At 41.7% G+C, this 18,057-nt stretch overlaps 1 protein-coding gene across 1 annotated transcript in view; it reads right to left on the bottom strand.

Annotated features, from left to right (window-relative positions):
* LOC139643218 (uncharacterized) overlaps positions 1-18,057 on the bottom strand; it is a 32,910-nt gene that overhangs the window by 8,974 nt on the left and 5,879 nt on the right. The window contains exon 3 of the mRNA XM_071518407.1: positions 12,179-12,200. Within this exon, the coding sequence (XP_071374508.1) occupies positions 12,179-12,200 (22 nt within the window). The remainder of the gene's footprint in view (positions 1-12,178; positions 12,201-18,057) is intronic.

Here is an 18,057-nt window from a genome sequence, read left to right as displayed (position 1 = left end):
ATCAGGCTTCCTCCTCCTCATCAGGCTTCCTCCTCCTCATCAGGTTTCCTCTTCATCAGGCTTCCTCCTCCTCATCAGGCTTCCTCCTCATCAGGGTTCCTCCTCATCAGGGTTCCTCCTCATCATCAGGCTTCCTCCTCATCAGGGTTCCTCCTCATCAGGCTTCCTCCTCATCATCAGGCTTCCTCCTCATCAGGGTTCCTCCTCATCAGGCTTCCTCCTCCTCATCAGGCTTCCTCCTCATCAGGGTTCCTCCTCATCAGGGTTCCTCCTCCTCATCAGGGTTCCTCCTCATCATCAGGCTTCCTCCTCATCAGGCTTCCTCCTCCTCATCAGGCTTCCTCCTCATCAGGCTTCCTCCTCCTCATCAGGCTTCCTCCTCCTCAGGCTTCCTCCTCCTCAGGCTTCCTTCTCATCAGGCTTCCTCCTCATCAGGCTTCCTCCTCCTCATCAGGCTTCCTCCTCATCAGGCTTCATCCTCCTCATCAGGCTTCCTCCTCCTCATCAGGCTTCCTCCTCATCAGGCTTCCTCCTCCTAATCAGGGTTCCTCCTCATCAGGCTTCCTCCTCATCATCAGGCTTCCTCCTCCTCATCAGGCTTCCTCCTCATCAGGCTTCATCCTCCTCATCAGGCTTCCTCCTCCTCATCAGGCTTCCTCCTCCTCATCAGGGTTCCTCCTCATCATCAGGCTTCCTCCTCATCAGGGTTCCTCCTCATCAGGCTTCCTCCTCATCATGAGGCTTCCTCCTCATCAGGGTTCCTCCTCATCATCAGGCTTCCTCCTCTTCATCAGGCTTCCTCCTCATCAGGCCTCCTCCTCATCAGGCTTCCTCCTCCTCATCAGGCTTCCTCCTCCTCATCAGGTTTCCTCTTCATCAGGCTTCCTCCTCCTCATCAGGCTTCCTCCTCATCAGGGTTCCTCCTCATCAGGGTTCCTCCTCATCATCAGGCTTCCTCCTCATCAGGGTTCCTCCTCATCAGGGTTCCTCCTCATCAGGCTTCCTCCTCATCAGGGTTCCTCCTCATCAGGGTTCCTCCTCCTCATCAGGGTTCCTCCTCATCATCAGGCTTCCTCCTCATCAGGGTTCCTCCTCATCAGGGTTCCTCCTCATCAGGGTTCCTCCTCATCATCAGGCTTCCTCCTCATCAGGGTTCCTCCTCATCAGGCTTCCTCCTCATCAGGGTGCAAATGAGGCCGATCTGAGGTTAAAGGGTTAATGAACCGCCGCTGACAGCAGCGCCATGTTCTCTGTTTTTAAACCACAACATTCGGTCCGGGCCGAGACCGCAGAACTGGTCGGGACAGCCGCAATGTTGAGGAAACAGACTGGATAGAAAATGTACTTACCGATGTCTCTTTCAAATTAACAGTGATAATGTTACGTAACGTAACGAGTGTTGCGCCGGACGTCACGTAACAACCAGCCGTCCGGTCCGGTCCGGTTCACACTACACAGACTGAATCCGCTCTCTAATTCAGTGTCAATACCAGGTAGTGAGTTCAGATGTAGAATGCGGTTCTCTCCTTAAAGGAATAGTTCACCCAAAACTGAAAATTGTGTCATCATCTCCTCCCCCTCATGCCAGTTGAAACTCAGGTGAAGTTTGTCCATATAACACACAGGGAGGCTGCAGCACAACTCCATAGCAGCCTTCTCCAAAACAACTGGAGTCAGTGGGGACCAGTTCTTCAGAGTTCCACAAAGACCTACAGTATATTTACACCATCATTTAGTGCAAATCTGAACTACAGCTGATTGATTTGCAACAAATAATGGTGTATAGGTCTTTCTATTCACAGTGTGATTGTTTGTCTGTTTTTGTTTTGGAGCTCTAAAGAACAGGTCCCCATTGACTTCAGTTGTTTTGGAGAAGGCTGCTACCAAGTTGTGCTGCAGCCTCCCTGTGTGTTATATGGACTAACACATTTCACCTGTGTTTCATTTGGCATGAGGGGGAGGAGATGATGACAGAATTTTCATTTTTGGGTGATTTTTTCCTTTAATAACCGAACTGTGTGTGAACTGAACAGGATTAAGCTCCAGTGAGGAATAAAAACCATATTTAGCGGCAGTGTGTCCGCAGTGTGTTTTCCATGTTCGGTCACAATTTTAATGATTTACTCTGATGGTTTCCTTAATAACAGTTAATAATAAAAAGTTTTTCAGTTGTTGTCGTTGACTATACAGTCTCCTTGGTGTGTATACTGACTGGTTTACAGAATAGAATTTGAAACACCCACCCACACACACACACACACACACACACACACACACACACACACACACACAGCATTCGGCTGTGTAAGTTGTGAGTCAGTGTTTCCCAGGAGCTCCGCCCGTCTGGAGGGACAGAGGGATGCTGGGATAGCGTTTGATGTCACCGTCTGTCTGCACCTTTTCCGCCCATATATGAAGTTCCTCTTGGCACTGTTCCCCTGAAAGGGCACCTCACACACACACACACACACACACACACACACACACACTGGTTACACGTACACAGACAGATTCACACACACAAACACTTGGACATAGCCCCCCTCCAAACACCCCCCCCCCCCACACACACACTCACAATTAGAGACAGATGCACCAACACACCCCGGACACACACACATCTAGACAGACAGACAGACACACACACACACACACACACACTCAGACAAATCTACACACAGACAAACGTGGACAGACTCACACACGCAAACACAAACACACTTCCAACCCCCAACCACATAATGACTTTTAACAGGAAAATGCTGTAGACATGTTGACACAAACACAGAGCTTTGTTCTATACACACACACATACACACACACACACACACACAAACACACACACAGAGGCTGGGGAAAGTGATGAGTTGACATTTTTCCATTTCTTCGTTGTTTCCCAGCTGGAGGAATGCTGCTGCTCCTACCTGCCGCTGCAGGTTTCTGGGTGGGACGCTGTCTGCATCACTGCATCAAACACACTAATCACACTGTAGTATTAACAACTGACAACTGACAGCTACAGACGGGTGCAAAGGGTGCCAAGATATCCTGCTCCAGTAGAGGTACTGCTACTGTACTGTTTAAATTATACTTATAGCTGCACTCGGCAAGATTTAGTATTTAAATATGCAGCCATTTCATCAAGCTAGATCAGGAAGTGGGTGAGGATCCACTGGTTCGGATGCCGCTGATTCACACTACTTGCCTACAATTAAATACTTGTGTTGGGTGTGCGGATTGTGCCGTTTGCTGATGTCACGAAACATTATTTCTGGGTAATTAAGTCCTTCAAACTGTCACAACTGGAGCCAACAAAATCTGAAGAGGCCTAGTGCAGCTTTAAAGCTTTCTGTGCTGTTTCCTGGGGCGTAATTTCCACCGGGGACGGGGGGTACATCCCCCTCTTTTCAAAATCCTGTTGTGTCCCTCCCACTTTTTTAACCACAAAAAACTTAAGATGCTACTGTTTGGCCAGCCGTCAGATTCTGGCTGAGAATGTGAATTTAGCTGCTGATTGTAAGGCCCTGATACTCCAAAAAATTGCCAAGGACGAGTAGCGGACACAGACAGCCTGCCTATGTGGTTCTATAGTAGGCTACGGTTTGGCGTCTCCAGTGTTGCCAACTTGGCGACTTTGTCGTTAGACTTAGTGACTTTTCAGACCCCCCTGGAGACTTTTTCTGACCATGGGAAGCAATGTTAATGTGTTGAATCCCAAAGCATTTGGCAATAACTTGGTTTGGCTGATGCCGGTTTTCTCTACTTGCCTGTCTAATCCAGAGAGTCTGATGATCACAGTGTAGCTCCTCCTTCTGCTGAGAGCAGGGTGCACTTGTAATTGTTACCGGCGTACACCAAAACTGGCCCGGGTGGGCGGAGTCAGCACTTATATTAAAACAGGCTACGCCGCGGCGTGCATAACAAGTGCGAAAAAAAAAAAAAAGTTTCATATTCTTTGATACATTTTGTATATGTTTGTTGTGATTGAAGTTGCAAATGACACATTATCTATCGATAGTGCCACAAGAATGTACCATAGATCTGTCAGTCCTATTCTTCAAAATATATCCATAATTGAATAACTCAACATGTGAAGTTCAGTAAAGTTGTGGGTTAAACAATACAGAAAGTAAGACAGTTTTTCTTATGCATATTTAGTACTATTTTGGCAGAATTTAGCATGATGACCAACTTAATTATTTCCTGGATTTTGTATTGGTTACCGTAGTCCCTAAATGTATGTAGAAATGCAGGAAATGGGATTCAAATCAAAACAAAAATTCTGGGGGAGTACCCCCAGACTCCCTGTTTTATTGTGTCCCCCCCCCTTGGCTGTTTCTGATGGTCGTTCATCACTGATCCATCTGATTGATTTAGTGTTTAGATAATGTCAGCTTGTTAGCTAGCTAACCATAGTATCTGGTCAGCTAACCATCACTGTCTTCTTGTTAACACATCTGATTAGCACACTAGCTAACGTATCTAGTAGCATCATGTTAACATTAACATCAGTGTATTTGTAAAACTAAGAGACAATTCTCCAATGTTCCTCCATGACGGTTGATAGCAGATTCATGACACAGCTGTAAAGGCTGTGACCTCTGACCCCTGACCTCCTTATTATCGGTTGTTTGTAATGTTGATGGTGATCTATGAGTTGAAGCTTATTTTACTGTTACTTTCTGAATAATATTGACTTCCACCTTTTTAATTTCATCATACCATCTTGGTTCATGGAGTCTTTACCAAGCTGTAGCTGTGGTTGCTCCAGCTGTGGTTGCTGGGAGATTTGTGACACAACTGCGAAGCCTCTACTGTCAACATAATGAGAATCTATTCAAGCCAATAGGATCTCTTCATTGTTATGATGATCTTTGGTAAGATAAGATAGATAAGAAACTTTATTTGTCATTGTAGGCATACAACGAAATTATGTTTGGTAACTCTCAGTGATCAGCAGCAATAGAGGACAAGATAAAAACAAGATAACAAGATAAAAACAAGATAACAAGATAAAACAAGATAAAAACAAGATAAAAACAAAATAAGATAAAAACAAGATAACAAGATAAAAATAAGCTAAGTAAAAGGTATTGCACACAAGTTAGATGTATGTAAGTGTTGGAGTGCAAGATAACAAGATAACAAGATTTGTGTTTTCAATATGTTCTGCTTGTTGTATTATCTTCAATATGTGCCTTTTGTTGTAATTATTTGTTAGTTGATCTTCAGAACTATTTCTATTCGTTCTATTCAGATCTATATCCCATTCTTTGCTGCAGCAGCGACTCGGTTTCTCCCACGGGAATCATTAAAGTTTCATACAATCTACCAGTTAAAAACCTGCGCCAGTCTGTGCCAGCAGTCTGGTTCCAGCTGACCTGGAGCCAAATCATCCAGTCCGATGCCAAACTCTAAATCTGCACCCACGGGAGAGACTGTTTCACATACCGTAAATTCTCATCCCAGAGTGTGTGAGTGTGTGTGTGTGTGTGTGTGTGTGTGTGTGTGTGTGTGTGTCCTGCGATAGGGGTTAGGGTTCTGTAATGACTACCACATGCTGCCGTTTGTCGACCTGTGAGTGTTTGTGTCGGAGTTTGAGTTTATTTCCAGTCTGACTCATAACACAGTGACTGAATTTTGAGGACTTTACATCTCCAAAGCCACATGATTAAGAACAACACAATTAAAATTTCAGCAAGTTAAATGACTCATTGTTACAGAGTCTGGTGCCAGTGGGTACGGTGGCATTTCTCAAGCGACTAGTCCTTGCTTTTATTGCTAGATTTGACTTTTAGTCCTGCGCATTTGTGTGGTCCGCCTTTAAAAAACAAAGAGATGCAAATCTACCAAGTTCAGCCCGGTTCACTGTTCCCAAACAGACCAGTAGGTAGCGTTGACAGAAAAACTACCGCTTAGGAGGCAGTTTCTCTGCTTTGGTTATGGAGTAAACATCCGCGGTGTTGCCAGCAGCTTTTACTCACCGAGCCTCGGGGGTTCCTAAACCTGGAGCGAAGCCTTGTGGGAGAGCGCGCTGCAGGCCGCCAAGCCGCTGCATGCACATATACCGCCGCCCTCCAAGTGTAATGCTAAATGATTTTGACACCAACTGCAATAGCGGTGTTTTTGCGGAACCGATTGGGGTTTAGGAATTAGTTGTGGCTGAAGCAGGGAGTGAAACGATGGAGGCAAAGTCAGGATGAAAGTCAAGATCTGGAAATCAACGTTACAAAACTCTTACAGCCACGGGCGGCCGGGGCGGCCCGGTGGTTAGAGAAACCGCCTCGTAACTGAAAGGTCACCGGGTTGATCCCCACAACAGCTAATTTGTCAACTGCCAGTGTGTCCTGTTGAAGGATCTCCAGCAAAAGGCCTAAAATATAAATTGATGTGAACTAAAAGTGAATGATAAATACCCACAACCCAGAGATGCTCACAAGTGATTTTTTGCAAGTCCAAGTCAAGTCTCAAGTCTTTGAGCTAGAGTCCAAGTCAAGTCTCAAGTCTTTGGTCACAAGTCCAAGTCAAGTCTCAAGTCTTTGAGCTAGAGTCCAAGTCAAGTCTCAAGTCTTTGGTCACAAGTCCAAGTCAAGTCTCAGGTCTCTTATGGTTGTATTGAGCGTTCTATCATCCGGTCTGCTTAGCACACTGCATCGCTATATCTAAGGAATTCTAAGCATGTACTGTATTATTATCACTCCTTTATCTATTAGCATACAGTATCAGCATTGATTAGTGATATGATCACTTTAAACAGGCTATTGCAATGCTATATGAAAAAACACACAATGAAAGCTTTCCTTTAAAAGTTAATAACTGTATTTTGCCTTGTAACATATACAGCTACAGTATAGACCAAACTAGATACTAACGTTACTCAGGGCAACAGGAAAATATTGCTAACATTATTAGGCATGCAATAATAACTGTAACCTATTTTTCAATAACAGTTAGAGTACAGTATTATATAATTACACTGGGTCTCCAACTAATGACAGCTTATATTCTACTGTAAATTAACACATCCCTCTAGCCTCTCAAACCCAGTGTAATGGTAACCTAATAAGCCTGTAACGTTACGTGGTCAACAATAAACCTGTAACCTGCCTGTAGCCGACGTTAATAATTATCGTGGTCTTTCTCTCGGTTTAACGTTAGCCAGCAGATGGTGGCAGTGGAACGTGGATGATTAAGTTACCCAACCATTTTTATAGTCATGGCAAAGCCAGCACTCTACGTGAACAAGTGTGGCAAGCAAACAAACACTCACTCATCTTTTCAAAATATTAAGTGAACGCCAAATCTAATCAAGTTAACCTCCTTTAGCTACAAAGCTAGTAGCAAGCTAATGTTAGATAGCTGATGCTGAGCTAAACATGTTTGCTAACCGTCCATAGGCGCTAACCTTAACTTTCACATTACCAAGTGACTGACCTATCCGGTGCGTTTTCAGGTGCCTGATAAAGTTTGATGTGGTCGATCCAGCATCCTTTATTTTGATACCGCAGACGTTGCATTTAGCGATTCTTTTGTTTGGGCCTTGTGTGAAGTTATTATAGCCAAAGGTTATGACAAATGGCAAAGTCTGTGGCCGAGCGCACCAGATGAGTCAGGTTACGCATGATAGTAAGGGAGGGAATGACATTCAGCTCGTCAGACATTTCCTTAATGTTAATGCGGCAAAAAAAAAAAAAAAAAAAGATTGTTCCTGAGTCCTAAATCTCGAGTCTGAGTCGAGTCTCAAGTCTTTTGAGGACGAGTCTCAAGTCAAGTCTCTGCCGCAACCAAGTCTTCAGCTACAAGGACCAAGATATCTAGGGCTGCAACTGACGATTATTTTCATTGTCGATTAATCTGTCGATTATTTTCTCGGTTAATCGATTAGTTGTTTGGTCTATAAAATGTCAGAAAATGATGAAAAATGTGGATCAGTGTTTCCCAAAGCCCAAGATGACGTCCTCAAATGTCTTGTTTTGTCCACAACCCAAAGATATTCAGTTTACTGTCATAGAGGAGGAAAGAAACCAGAAAATATTCACATTTAAGAAGCTGGAATCAGAGAATTTTGACTTATTTTTCTTAAAAAATTACTCAAACCGAGTAATCGATTATCACCTGTGAGCAAACTGACAGCAGAATTTAATTTGGACAAACACACACACACACACACACGCTTTGTGATTTAGGCTGATAAGATTTTTTCACATAAACATCTTGCCTATAGAGCAGATTTTACTCAAAATACAATGAAAAGAAATACTGAGATTCTGTGAACTACTAACACTCACAGCCCAACTGTTCAGCCCCAATCAGAGGCCAGATCCATGGACCGAGATAAAAAGAGACTCATTCATTCATGCATGTGTGACAGGTGGGACCTGCCCACTAGATAATCACTGTCACCTGTGAGCTAATGAGAGGATAAAGTTGCCTGCTTCTAGCTGGTACTTGGAAGCTGCATTGTTTGGTGAATACTGGCTGTGTGAGATGCATGTGAAGCAAACAGCTTAGTGTTGATGTAACTGTTGGTTGGAGCATCAACCCACCTTGAGGAGTTGCCATACACTTTGGTGATCAGTGTTCCAAGCAGTAACATTGGGAAGGGTGAGAACCACATTGAGGGCATTCCAGGACGTGCTACCTATGGTGCCTGCCTTGTGTTGTGAGTGTTCAGGTGCGGTGCATAAAAGGAAAGCCTTGTCGTGGCTGAGGCTGCCAGCCGCTGTTTGTGTATATATATATATAATATTGTAATTGGGGTGATGCAATAACATAGCTTTTTCTTGTGGTATTTTCTATTATCCTACATCCCTTTTAATGCTGTTGGTTGGTTCCAGGCCCATTACCGGAGGGGAATCATTCTCTGTTGGTCCACTGGTGTGAGCAGGGGATAGTATCGGTGTTTAGTTTAATTCACACTTTGGTTTAGGTTTGGTTGTTCACTTTTGGTAAGTAGTAATTATCACCTACTGAATCACTATAGATTCACTTGTTTGATTTATGATCACTAACGTGTGTAGATTGTTTTTGCAGTGCACTGAGTTCTGTTCACCGGCCACTCCCTTGTACTGGTGGTGGCAGAGCCCCTTTGGCCCCCTGTCCCTCTCCCTCTCTTGAGCTTAGTGAAAATAAAGTAATTTACATATTTTTATACTGAAACACATGTCTCTGTTTGGTTCATTCACTTGAACAACTTGTGTGGGTCTCATTAGTTGATTGTCATACCAGCTACTATGCAATTCTATGGTTGAGAGCACCCATTTGGTCACACATGCATTCATGCACACACACACACACACACACACACACACACACACACACACACACACACACACACACACACACACACACACACAGAGCCAGAAATAGTGCCCACACACACTGTATCTTCAGTGGAGAGAGGGGAAGAAACAAGGAGAGAAACGTAGGAACAGGGAGGGAAGTAAACGATTTAAAACTGATCCTTCCCCTTAACGCCAGGAACAACTGTCCCGTCATTACTCTGCTCCGTGTCCTCACTAAACAAACTCGCCCTCCACCTCCTCCTCCTCCCTTCTCTCTGAAACCCAAACCCCAGAGAGACCAAACTGGACTTTACCCGATCAATACTGAATTAGCCAAATTGGCAAATGTGCTGAGATCTTCACGGAGTGTTTGCGCTCTCAGCGATGTGGGAACAATTACTTCAGCTGATTTGAATTGGATAAGGAATTTGCTCAGGCTGGGGGTGGTGTGTAAGTGTGTGTGTGTGTGTGTGTGCATACTTCAAACCTACTTGAGCCATTTATGTTTTGCTCATTTTTAGCCAAGCCAAATAAACTCAGAGAGAGAGTCTTGGGGAGTTTAGCCAGCTAGCCGGTCTGCCTCACAACACGATTATCACCCACCAGGTCTCGTCTGTTACCTCTGCAACGCTTCGTTCTCATTACTTAAGTAATTTGAAATTTAGGTGTCATCCTTGACAATCATGTCAGCCAGCTCACACGCTCATGTTTTTTCCAACTGAGGAGCATTGATAAATTAAGATCTGTCGTGTCCAAGGTTGAAATGGAGATGATTATTCATGCTTTTATTTCTTCCCGTTTAGATTATTGTAACTCTCTTTTTACTTGTTATAATATATAATATAATAAAACGTCTTTGGACCGTCTCCAAGCTGTCCAAAATGCAGCTGCTCGGCTTTTAACTAGAAACGATAAAAGATCACATATTACGCCAATTTTATCCTCTCTGCACTGGCTTCCAATAAATTTTCCATTTTAAAGTACTGGTGCTAACCTTTAGAGCCTTGCATGGTCAAACACCCCAGTGTGTTGCTGACCTTCTCCTCCTTTACACGACCAGTCGGGCTCTTAGGCAGAGGTGGGATGTAACAAAGTAAAAATACTTCATTACTGTACTTAAGTAAGATTTTCAAGTATTTGTACTTTACTCAAGTTTTTCTTTCACTGAAGACTTTTTACTTTTACTCACTACATTTCAAAAGAAGAATCTGTACTTTCTACTCACTATATTTTCAAAACAGACTCGTTACTCTCGGGAAATCATCAACTGATTTTCAGCATCAGAAAGCTTCCATCCTGGAAGCAGCTGATCAAGAGCCAGATGTGATCGGCCGCTTGTTCAGCAAAGCGACACCAAAAATTAGGGAAAGGGAGAGAGAGAGAGAAGCAACACGAAGAAGAGAGAAGCAACAAGAGAGAGATAATTAACGTTAGTGATCTGAGCTGCAGACTCTTTCTCATCTGGGATTCAGAGGAACGCTCAACAGAAAACCAGTTTAGAACATTAGAAATGACTTTTTTAGAGATCGACTTTTACTTTTATCCTTCAAGTAAATTTAAGTCCACGTACTTTTATACTTTGACTGAGTAAAGGATTTGAAATGGTACTTCAACTTCTACCAGAGTATATTTTTAAATGAGTATTTGCACTTTTACTTGAGTAGGGAATTTGTGTACTTCTACCACCTCTGCTCTTAGGTCTTCCGACCAAAAATTACCGGACGTCCCTTAAAAACCTGAGGTGACCCGTGCTTTTCAAGCTGTTGCACCCAGCTTGTGGAAGGCCCTCCCCTTATCGCTGTGATCCTTAAACTCTTTTGACATCTTTAAAAAGCAGCTGAAAACTTTTTTTATTCAGACAGGCTTTTGGTTAGCCTGTCTGTTAGCCTGCGGTCATTTGTTCCATTTGCTTTGCTTTTGCACGCTATCTCTTATTGATTTTATTTCCTCTTCTGTGTTTGGTACTCTTGTCCTTCATGCTGTACTTGTATATGGATGTCTGTACCTGTTTTGTCTGTTGTTACTGTTATTTTAATTTGTAAGGCACTGTGCTGTCTGTTGTTATTGCTATTTTTAATATTGTAAAGCACTTTGTGATTCTGTATCTGAGAAAGGTGCTGTACAAATCCGTTATTCAGCCTGAGATTTCCTCCTCGTTAGCCGTTGGTTAAGCGGGTGAATTCAACATTCCATCTATTGTCAGGATGCTGTGTCCTTTGACCCTTGACCTCCTAATTATTCATTGCTTGTGAAGTTGGTGATTGAAAAATTGAAAGCTAGGGTTAGGCCAATATGACAGTTTGGCAATGTATCCGATATTGGTCTTTTATTAAATATCAGATATCATCACCTCTGATATGATGGCGGTTCCTCCTGACCACAGCTACGAAAAACAGGCTGGAAAACCTGACATATTGATTATTATTTTCTTTGCACATTGTATTCATTTATTCGATTGTTCACAATGTTTTCTGGTAAATTAATTATTCATTTAAAGTCTTAATGTATCCCAGAGTTTCCCTACCATTGACCAGGTGGGGGTGGGGAGTGAGGGGGTCACCCTGCCTTACCCTAACCCTAAAAGAGTTTCAGTGCATGGTCAAAATGCTGTTTCAGTGACGAATACAATTCTGTGAGAAACACTGAATCCTTGTCATTTTCTGGCATGCAAATTGTCAGCTTTAAAGATATTGAATATTGGCAAAAATATCAGCCATCGACAGCTTAAAACCAAAATATGTATTTGCCTTCAAAAACCTGTATCGGTTGACCTTATTGTTTTGAAATGACTAAAATCTGAAATATAGGCCGTCACCCTCCAACAGTTGCGAAAGTTTGCAGGTGCTGTCTGTCTCTCCTGTTAGATGTTGGGACGAGAGAGGAAAAGATCTAACATTGGAGAGTCCAGATTCCTCTCTGTGCCTCACAGTGAGGCAGCAGGTAGCAGGATGCTGCTGCTCAAACTTCAAGTAGGAATAAGCACATTGACTGTTGTGATGTGTGATCTTTCAGTTACAGCACAGTCTGTCTAACCACTAATCCAAACTGCCGCCTCTTCACAAAACAATCCATAAATGAGTCCCGACTTTAATACATTAGCAGTATCTCAATGTTCCTGACCTCTGACCTCCTCCAGGCCTGGAGCAGAGAGAGATAGCGGCACTCCAGAGTGATTGATGTCAGTGGAAACCGACACATGTTCCTGCTCTCTGCCGGCTCCCTTATCTAAATCCAACACTTTGAGACCAGCGCTCAGCCTACATACCAAAGACAAACCGGGGAGAGGCCAGTAACAGCAAAGCTCCGTCCCAGCGAGCCTCATTCAGCTTTAAAAACGCTTTGCAGTCCAGGGAGTTTCTGTGAAATCTGAGCTGGATGTTTCTGATGTGGTCACGCTGCAGAGACCGTTGAGGTCTGCGAGAGCCTGGGTGGCTCTGTTGTCTTCAGCTGCGTGGAGGGGAGAGGACGCCGTAGATCTGGATGTGACAGAAGAGTGCTTGTGGCCGGACGGTTGCCAGTTTGAATCCCCGGGCCGGTTGGAAAAATTTGGTTATGGAAATGAATGAAAAATCCTCTTCCCACCACCAACTACCCCCAGCTGCACCAGTGGAGCTGCTCGCTGGTCAACAATAAAAGACGGAGCTTCCAGTGGCTGACATTATTAGCCATGTTCAAACAGAAACAGGCCGGTTTTTACCAGAGGTCTGTCTTTATTTTGGTCTTAAATTCAATTCCAGCAAGCAGTAAAATGGTCTTAAAAGTCTTAAATGTGGCTTTCTGAAATCTACAAATACACTGTTCATTGAAAAGCAAAAGTACAATGAAAATGTATGAGTGTATAAAGATAAATAAAGACCGTTCTGATCATTGGTTTTCTTTCCCCAGCAACAGTATAGACAGTTTGCCACTGTGGACTAAACCACATCCACCAAATAAATAAATGGTTTTCAGATGGGGTCCCTGAGAAAAATTGGGGTCCTCGGCCTTATGTGTATGTATTCAAGGGTCCTTGATATGAAAAAGTCTGTGATCATCTGGCCTTAATGTAAAAAAACAAAAAAAAAACATTCGTGTGACCAGCAGGTTGCTGGTTTGAAACACAAGACTGACATGATGGGAAAATCTGGGTGTGGTAAATACGAGTAACGCTCTCTTCTCCCTCAGCAACTAAAAGTGAGGTTTCCTTGAACCAGGCTAAAGCATTAGCATGCGCAGCAGACAGAGCTCTCTACCGGACTCACTGACATGATTTTGGTACCAATCCTCTCCTCACCTATTGGGTGAGGTGACCAATGGGCCAAACTCCCAAAAAATAGGTGTAGTCCTTTAATGTTGGCAGAACTGACAGCAAATACATCTTGCCAATTCAGAATCACTTTATTCAAAGTCCAATAAATGTCCAGGAAGACACTGGTGCAGAGACACAGTGACTGACAACTACTGCTGGACAGCAGACTGTACATATCAATCTACATATAGACTTTCAGCATTTCCTAGCTGTGTGCTGAGCAGTGGTGGAAGAAGTACTGAGATCTTTTACTTCAGTAAAAGTAGCAATACAACAATGTAAAGATACTCCATTACAAGTAAAAGTCCTGCATTCAAAATCTTACTTAAATAAAAGTACATAAGTATTGGCAGCAAACTGTACTTAGAGTATCAAAGTAAACGTACTCATTATGCAAACTGTCCCCATTTAGAGAGTTATATTTTTCATAAATTATTGGAATATTAATACTGATTTATTGACATACATGTACATGTAAGCAGCATTTTAAAGTTGTCAACGTGAAGCTAATCTTAACAATTTAGCTATACTTCTGGGTAGTCTAATCTATAACAATGCTATTTTATAGTTATTTTATAAAGATGATCAAATGTTTTAAATATAAAATATTGATCTGAAAAGTAGTAACTATAGCTGTGAAATAAATGTAATGGAGTAAAAAGTACAATATTTCCTTCTAAAATGTAGTGGAGTATAAGTACAAAGTAGCATAAAATGGAAATACTCAAGTAAAGTACAAGTACCACAAAATAGTACTTAAGTACAGTACTTGAGTAAATGTACTTAGTTACTTTCCTCCACTGGTGCTCAGTGTGTTTACAGCTGTAGAGAGAAGTGTAGTGAATATCCAGCAGTGCATTGATCCAGCATAAAAAATAGGAAGTTACAGAATAGGATGGAAAACAGGAAATAAATCACCCATGTGACAAACACTTCTATATGGAGATTAGCCAGAGCCGGCAGTTATCTTACGTCTACAGGTGTGAAGAAGATCAATGATTATAATTCCTTGCGTTGGCTCCTTGGACGCCTGTGGAGCAGCAGCTAAATGAGAATCGGTAATCGAATCCTGATTCAGCAAAACCTGCATAACACAATCTCCAATGCTATTAAACACAACGGCGCCTCATTCAATAATTAATTTAGAGAATAAATCAAAATCAGGAGAGTTTAAGCAACTTCAACCTGCTTTCCTTTCAACCAGGTTTAAAGCAGCAGGTGTATTCCTACTGCTGGGACAAGACTTGGTAGCTTACAAAAAGTACAAAAGATTAAAAATGCACACTATCACTTACTGGCAATTAAAAATTTTACTGAGGAATAAACACTTCCTGCAGGTACGGTGACATGTTGTGACCTGCAGGGCTTCCCATGTAATTTAGAGAGTTATAGAAACAAATACTTCATAATATCCCACACAGTTACATGTACGAAAACAAAAAAATCAATTATACTGTCAGAAAAACTTTAAGCTTTTTCCCTGCATAGATAGTCATTGATAGTAGATAGATGGTGCTTACTGTGATGTGTACTATGAATTTACATAATAAAGATTAAGGAAAAATCCACCTTAAAACAATTAACCCTGTTACAAAAACAGCTATTGGTGATGTGCCTTGCATTTTTGGGCCCATTTTGTTGTTTGGTGTATTTTCCTGTGGATAACCGGCCAATCACAGACGAGGTGACGTCATGACCACATATTTCCAGCAGCTACAGTTTTGAGTTACATGTACTTTACTTGAGTATTTCCATTTGATGCTACTTTGTACTTATACTCCACTACATTTTAGAGGGAAATATTGTACTTTTTACTCCATTACATTTATTTCACAGCTATAGTTACTAGTTACTTTTCAGATCAATATTTTATATTTAAAACATTTGATCATCAAATAACTATAAAATAGCATTGTTATAGATTAGACTACCCAAAAGTATAGCTAAATTGTTAAGATTAGCTTCACGTTGACAACTTTAAAATGCTGCTTACATGTACATGTATGTCAATAAATCAGTATTAATATTCCAATCATTTATGAAAAATATAACTCTCTAAATGGGGACAGTTTGCATAATGAGTACGTTTACTTTGATACTCTAAGTACATTTTGCTGCCAATACTTATGTACTTTTACTTAAGTAAGATTTTGAATGCAGGACTTTTACTTGTAATGGAGTATCTTTACATTGTTGTATTGCTACTTTTACTGAAGTAAAACATCTCAGTACTTCTTCCACCACTGTATGTCCTCACCACTTAAGAGAGAAGCTGATCAATGGGACAATCTACCAAAAACTTGTGAATTCCTTTATTCCTATTCAGGTTCACGGGGGCCTATGGGCAGTTTAGAGTCTCCAATCAGCCGGACTAGCAGCAGGAAACCCAGGAGAACGGGATAACAAGCAAAAACTCTGCACACAGAAACGACCAGGAATCAAACCGGCAACCTTCCAGCTGTGCAGCCGCAGTGTTGCAGTTTAAAATCAGTGCATATATCAATAAAGCAAGATAGCATTGATAGTTCAAGCAATCAAGTGCATATAGTAATAAAACAAGAGCAGCAACCATCCATGACAACACACAAACAAACAGACAAATAAAACAAAACTAAACAAACCACGAAACAAAGAAAACAAATCCAAACAAAACACAAAACATTTTTTTTACCAAATAAAACAAGACAAATAAAACAAAACAAAACAAAACACAAAACATTTTTAGCATGAACTCAAATACACAAATAATGATTAGTTATAGTGTCATGATTACAGTTCTGGCCAAGTTTTAACCAGGACTTGACTGTTGTAGAAAACTTTTTAAAATCCTGAATCTGTTTTGAACTGGCAGGTAGGAAGTTCCAGAGGGTTTTGCCTTTAACTGAGAATGCAGTTTGTGCAAAGGAAGTCTTACAGTGTCTGACTCTACAGTTTCCTTCTGATGTACTTCGGGTGTTAACGGCAGTATAGTGAAGTCTAGTTATGAAAGGCAACAGGTTCAGCAGAAATGGTCATTATGTTTTTGTGTAATGAACAAGTTATGATGTCTGCTGAGACAAGTTAACAGCTTTGACTTCAGAACAGATTACAGAACAGAACAGGAATTCAACTTGGAGCGAAACACTGCTTCACTTTTGAGGCAGCGGAAGAGAAAGGAGACGGCTCCCTCTAGAGGAACATCGACACACTGCAGCTCCTCAGAAGCTGCTTTCAAACGGGAACAGGATGATCTGCTCTGAATTACCACAACAGCCTGATTCTCATTTCTCTCTCTCAGAAGAAATGACTTCTTCAACTGTGGAAAGAATTTGACTGGAAATCAACAATCAGGTATTTGAATACACCTCTCGTCATTTCTTCATATGTGAAAGAACCTTCTGTGGCATTATGTTGGAGAAAATGTGGAAAAATAGGGGACCACACACATAACTTTTGGGATTGCCCAATAATTCATGGGTTCTGGAAAAGTGTTAAAGAAGAAATTGACAATATTTTAGAGGTGGATGTCCCCCCAGATCCATTGTTATTTTTGTTAGGAGCTGTACCTAAAGGAATATATAGCACAGATCAGAGGTATATACTGCGGATACTTTTATTGATTGCCAAGAAGATGATAACTGTGAACTGGAAGGATGCAAAACCACCAACCATAACTCAGTGGGTGCAGAGACTGAAAAGGGTTTACATAATGGAACGAATGACTGCAAGTCTGCAACTGAAAATGGATTCTTTCATACAAAGGTGGACTTGTGTTACGCTATGCCTAGGTGTTTAACTAAGTGAGACGGGTTGATGTAACAAAATGTGTTATTATGATGGAATACCACCAAAAATGCCATTCTTCTGTTCCTCGGTAACTGATCCTGCTTCGCTGCAAATGCCCCCCTCTTTTGTAAATGTCTGTTTCTTTATCTATTTTTTTTTTTTTTTTTTTATTTCTATGAGGTCCTATGTCAGGGAATGTTTTGTTCTGTAAAATAATGTAAACATTTAAATAAAAAAAATAAAAAAAAGAAGAAGAAATGACTTCTAAGCCAAGGGTGAAGATGTAGTTTGATGCACTTAGTTTAAAATTTCAAATTTTGTTAACAAATTTGTTTCAAATCCGTGTTAGTGAGCACTTCTCCTTTGCCAAGATAATCCATCCACCTGACAGGTGTGGCATATCAAGATGCTGATTAAACAGCATGATTATTGCACAGGTGTGCCTTGGGCTGGTTACAATAAAAGGCTTCTCTAAAATGTGCAGTTTTATCTTGAAAAAAGACATTTATTAGGCACTGAACTATGGATCTCACATGACTAGGGCTACAGATATGCATTTTTTGAAAACCAGTCAGTATCTGGTGTGACCACCATTTACCTCATGCAGAGCGACACATCTCCTTCACATAGAGTCGATCAGGTTGTTGATTGTGGTCTGTGGAGAGTTGCTCCACTCCTCTTCAATGGCTGTGCCAAGTTGCTGGATATCGGCAGGAAGTG

The sequence above is a fragment of the Centroberyx affinis genome, unplaced genomic scaffold (genome assembly GCF_046629955.1).
Source record: "Centroberyx affinis isolate AG114_WGS23_722 - 3 ecotype Tasmania unplaced genomic scaffold, CSIRO-AGI_Caff_v1 ptg000580l_1, whole genome shotgun sequence".
NCBI classification, from domain to species: Eukaryota; Metazoa; Chordata; class Actinopteri; order Beryciformes; family Berycidae; genus Centroberyx; species Centroberyx affinis.
This window is presented reverse-complemented; position numbering and strand designations above follow the sequence as displayed.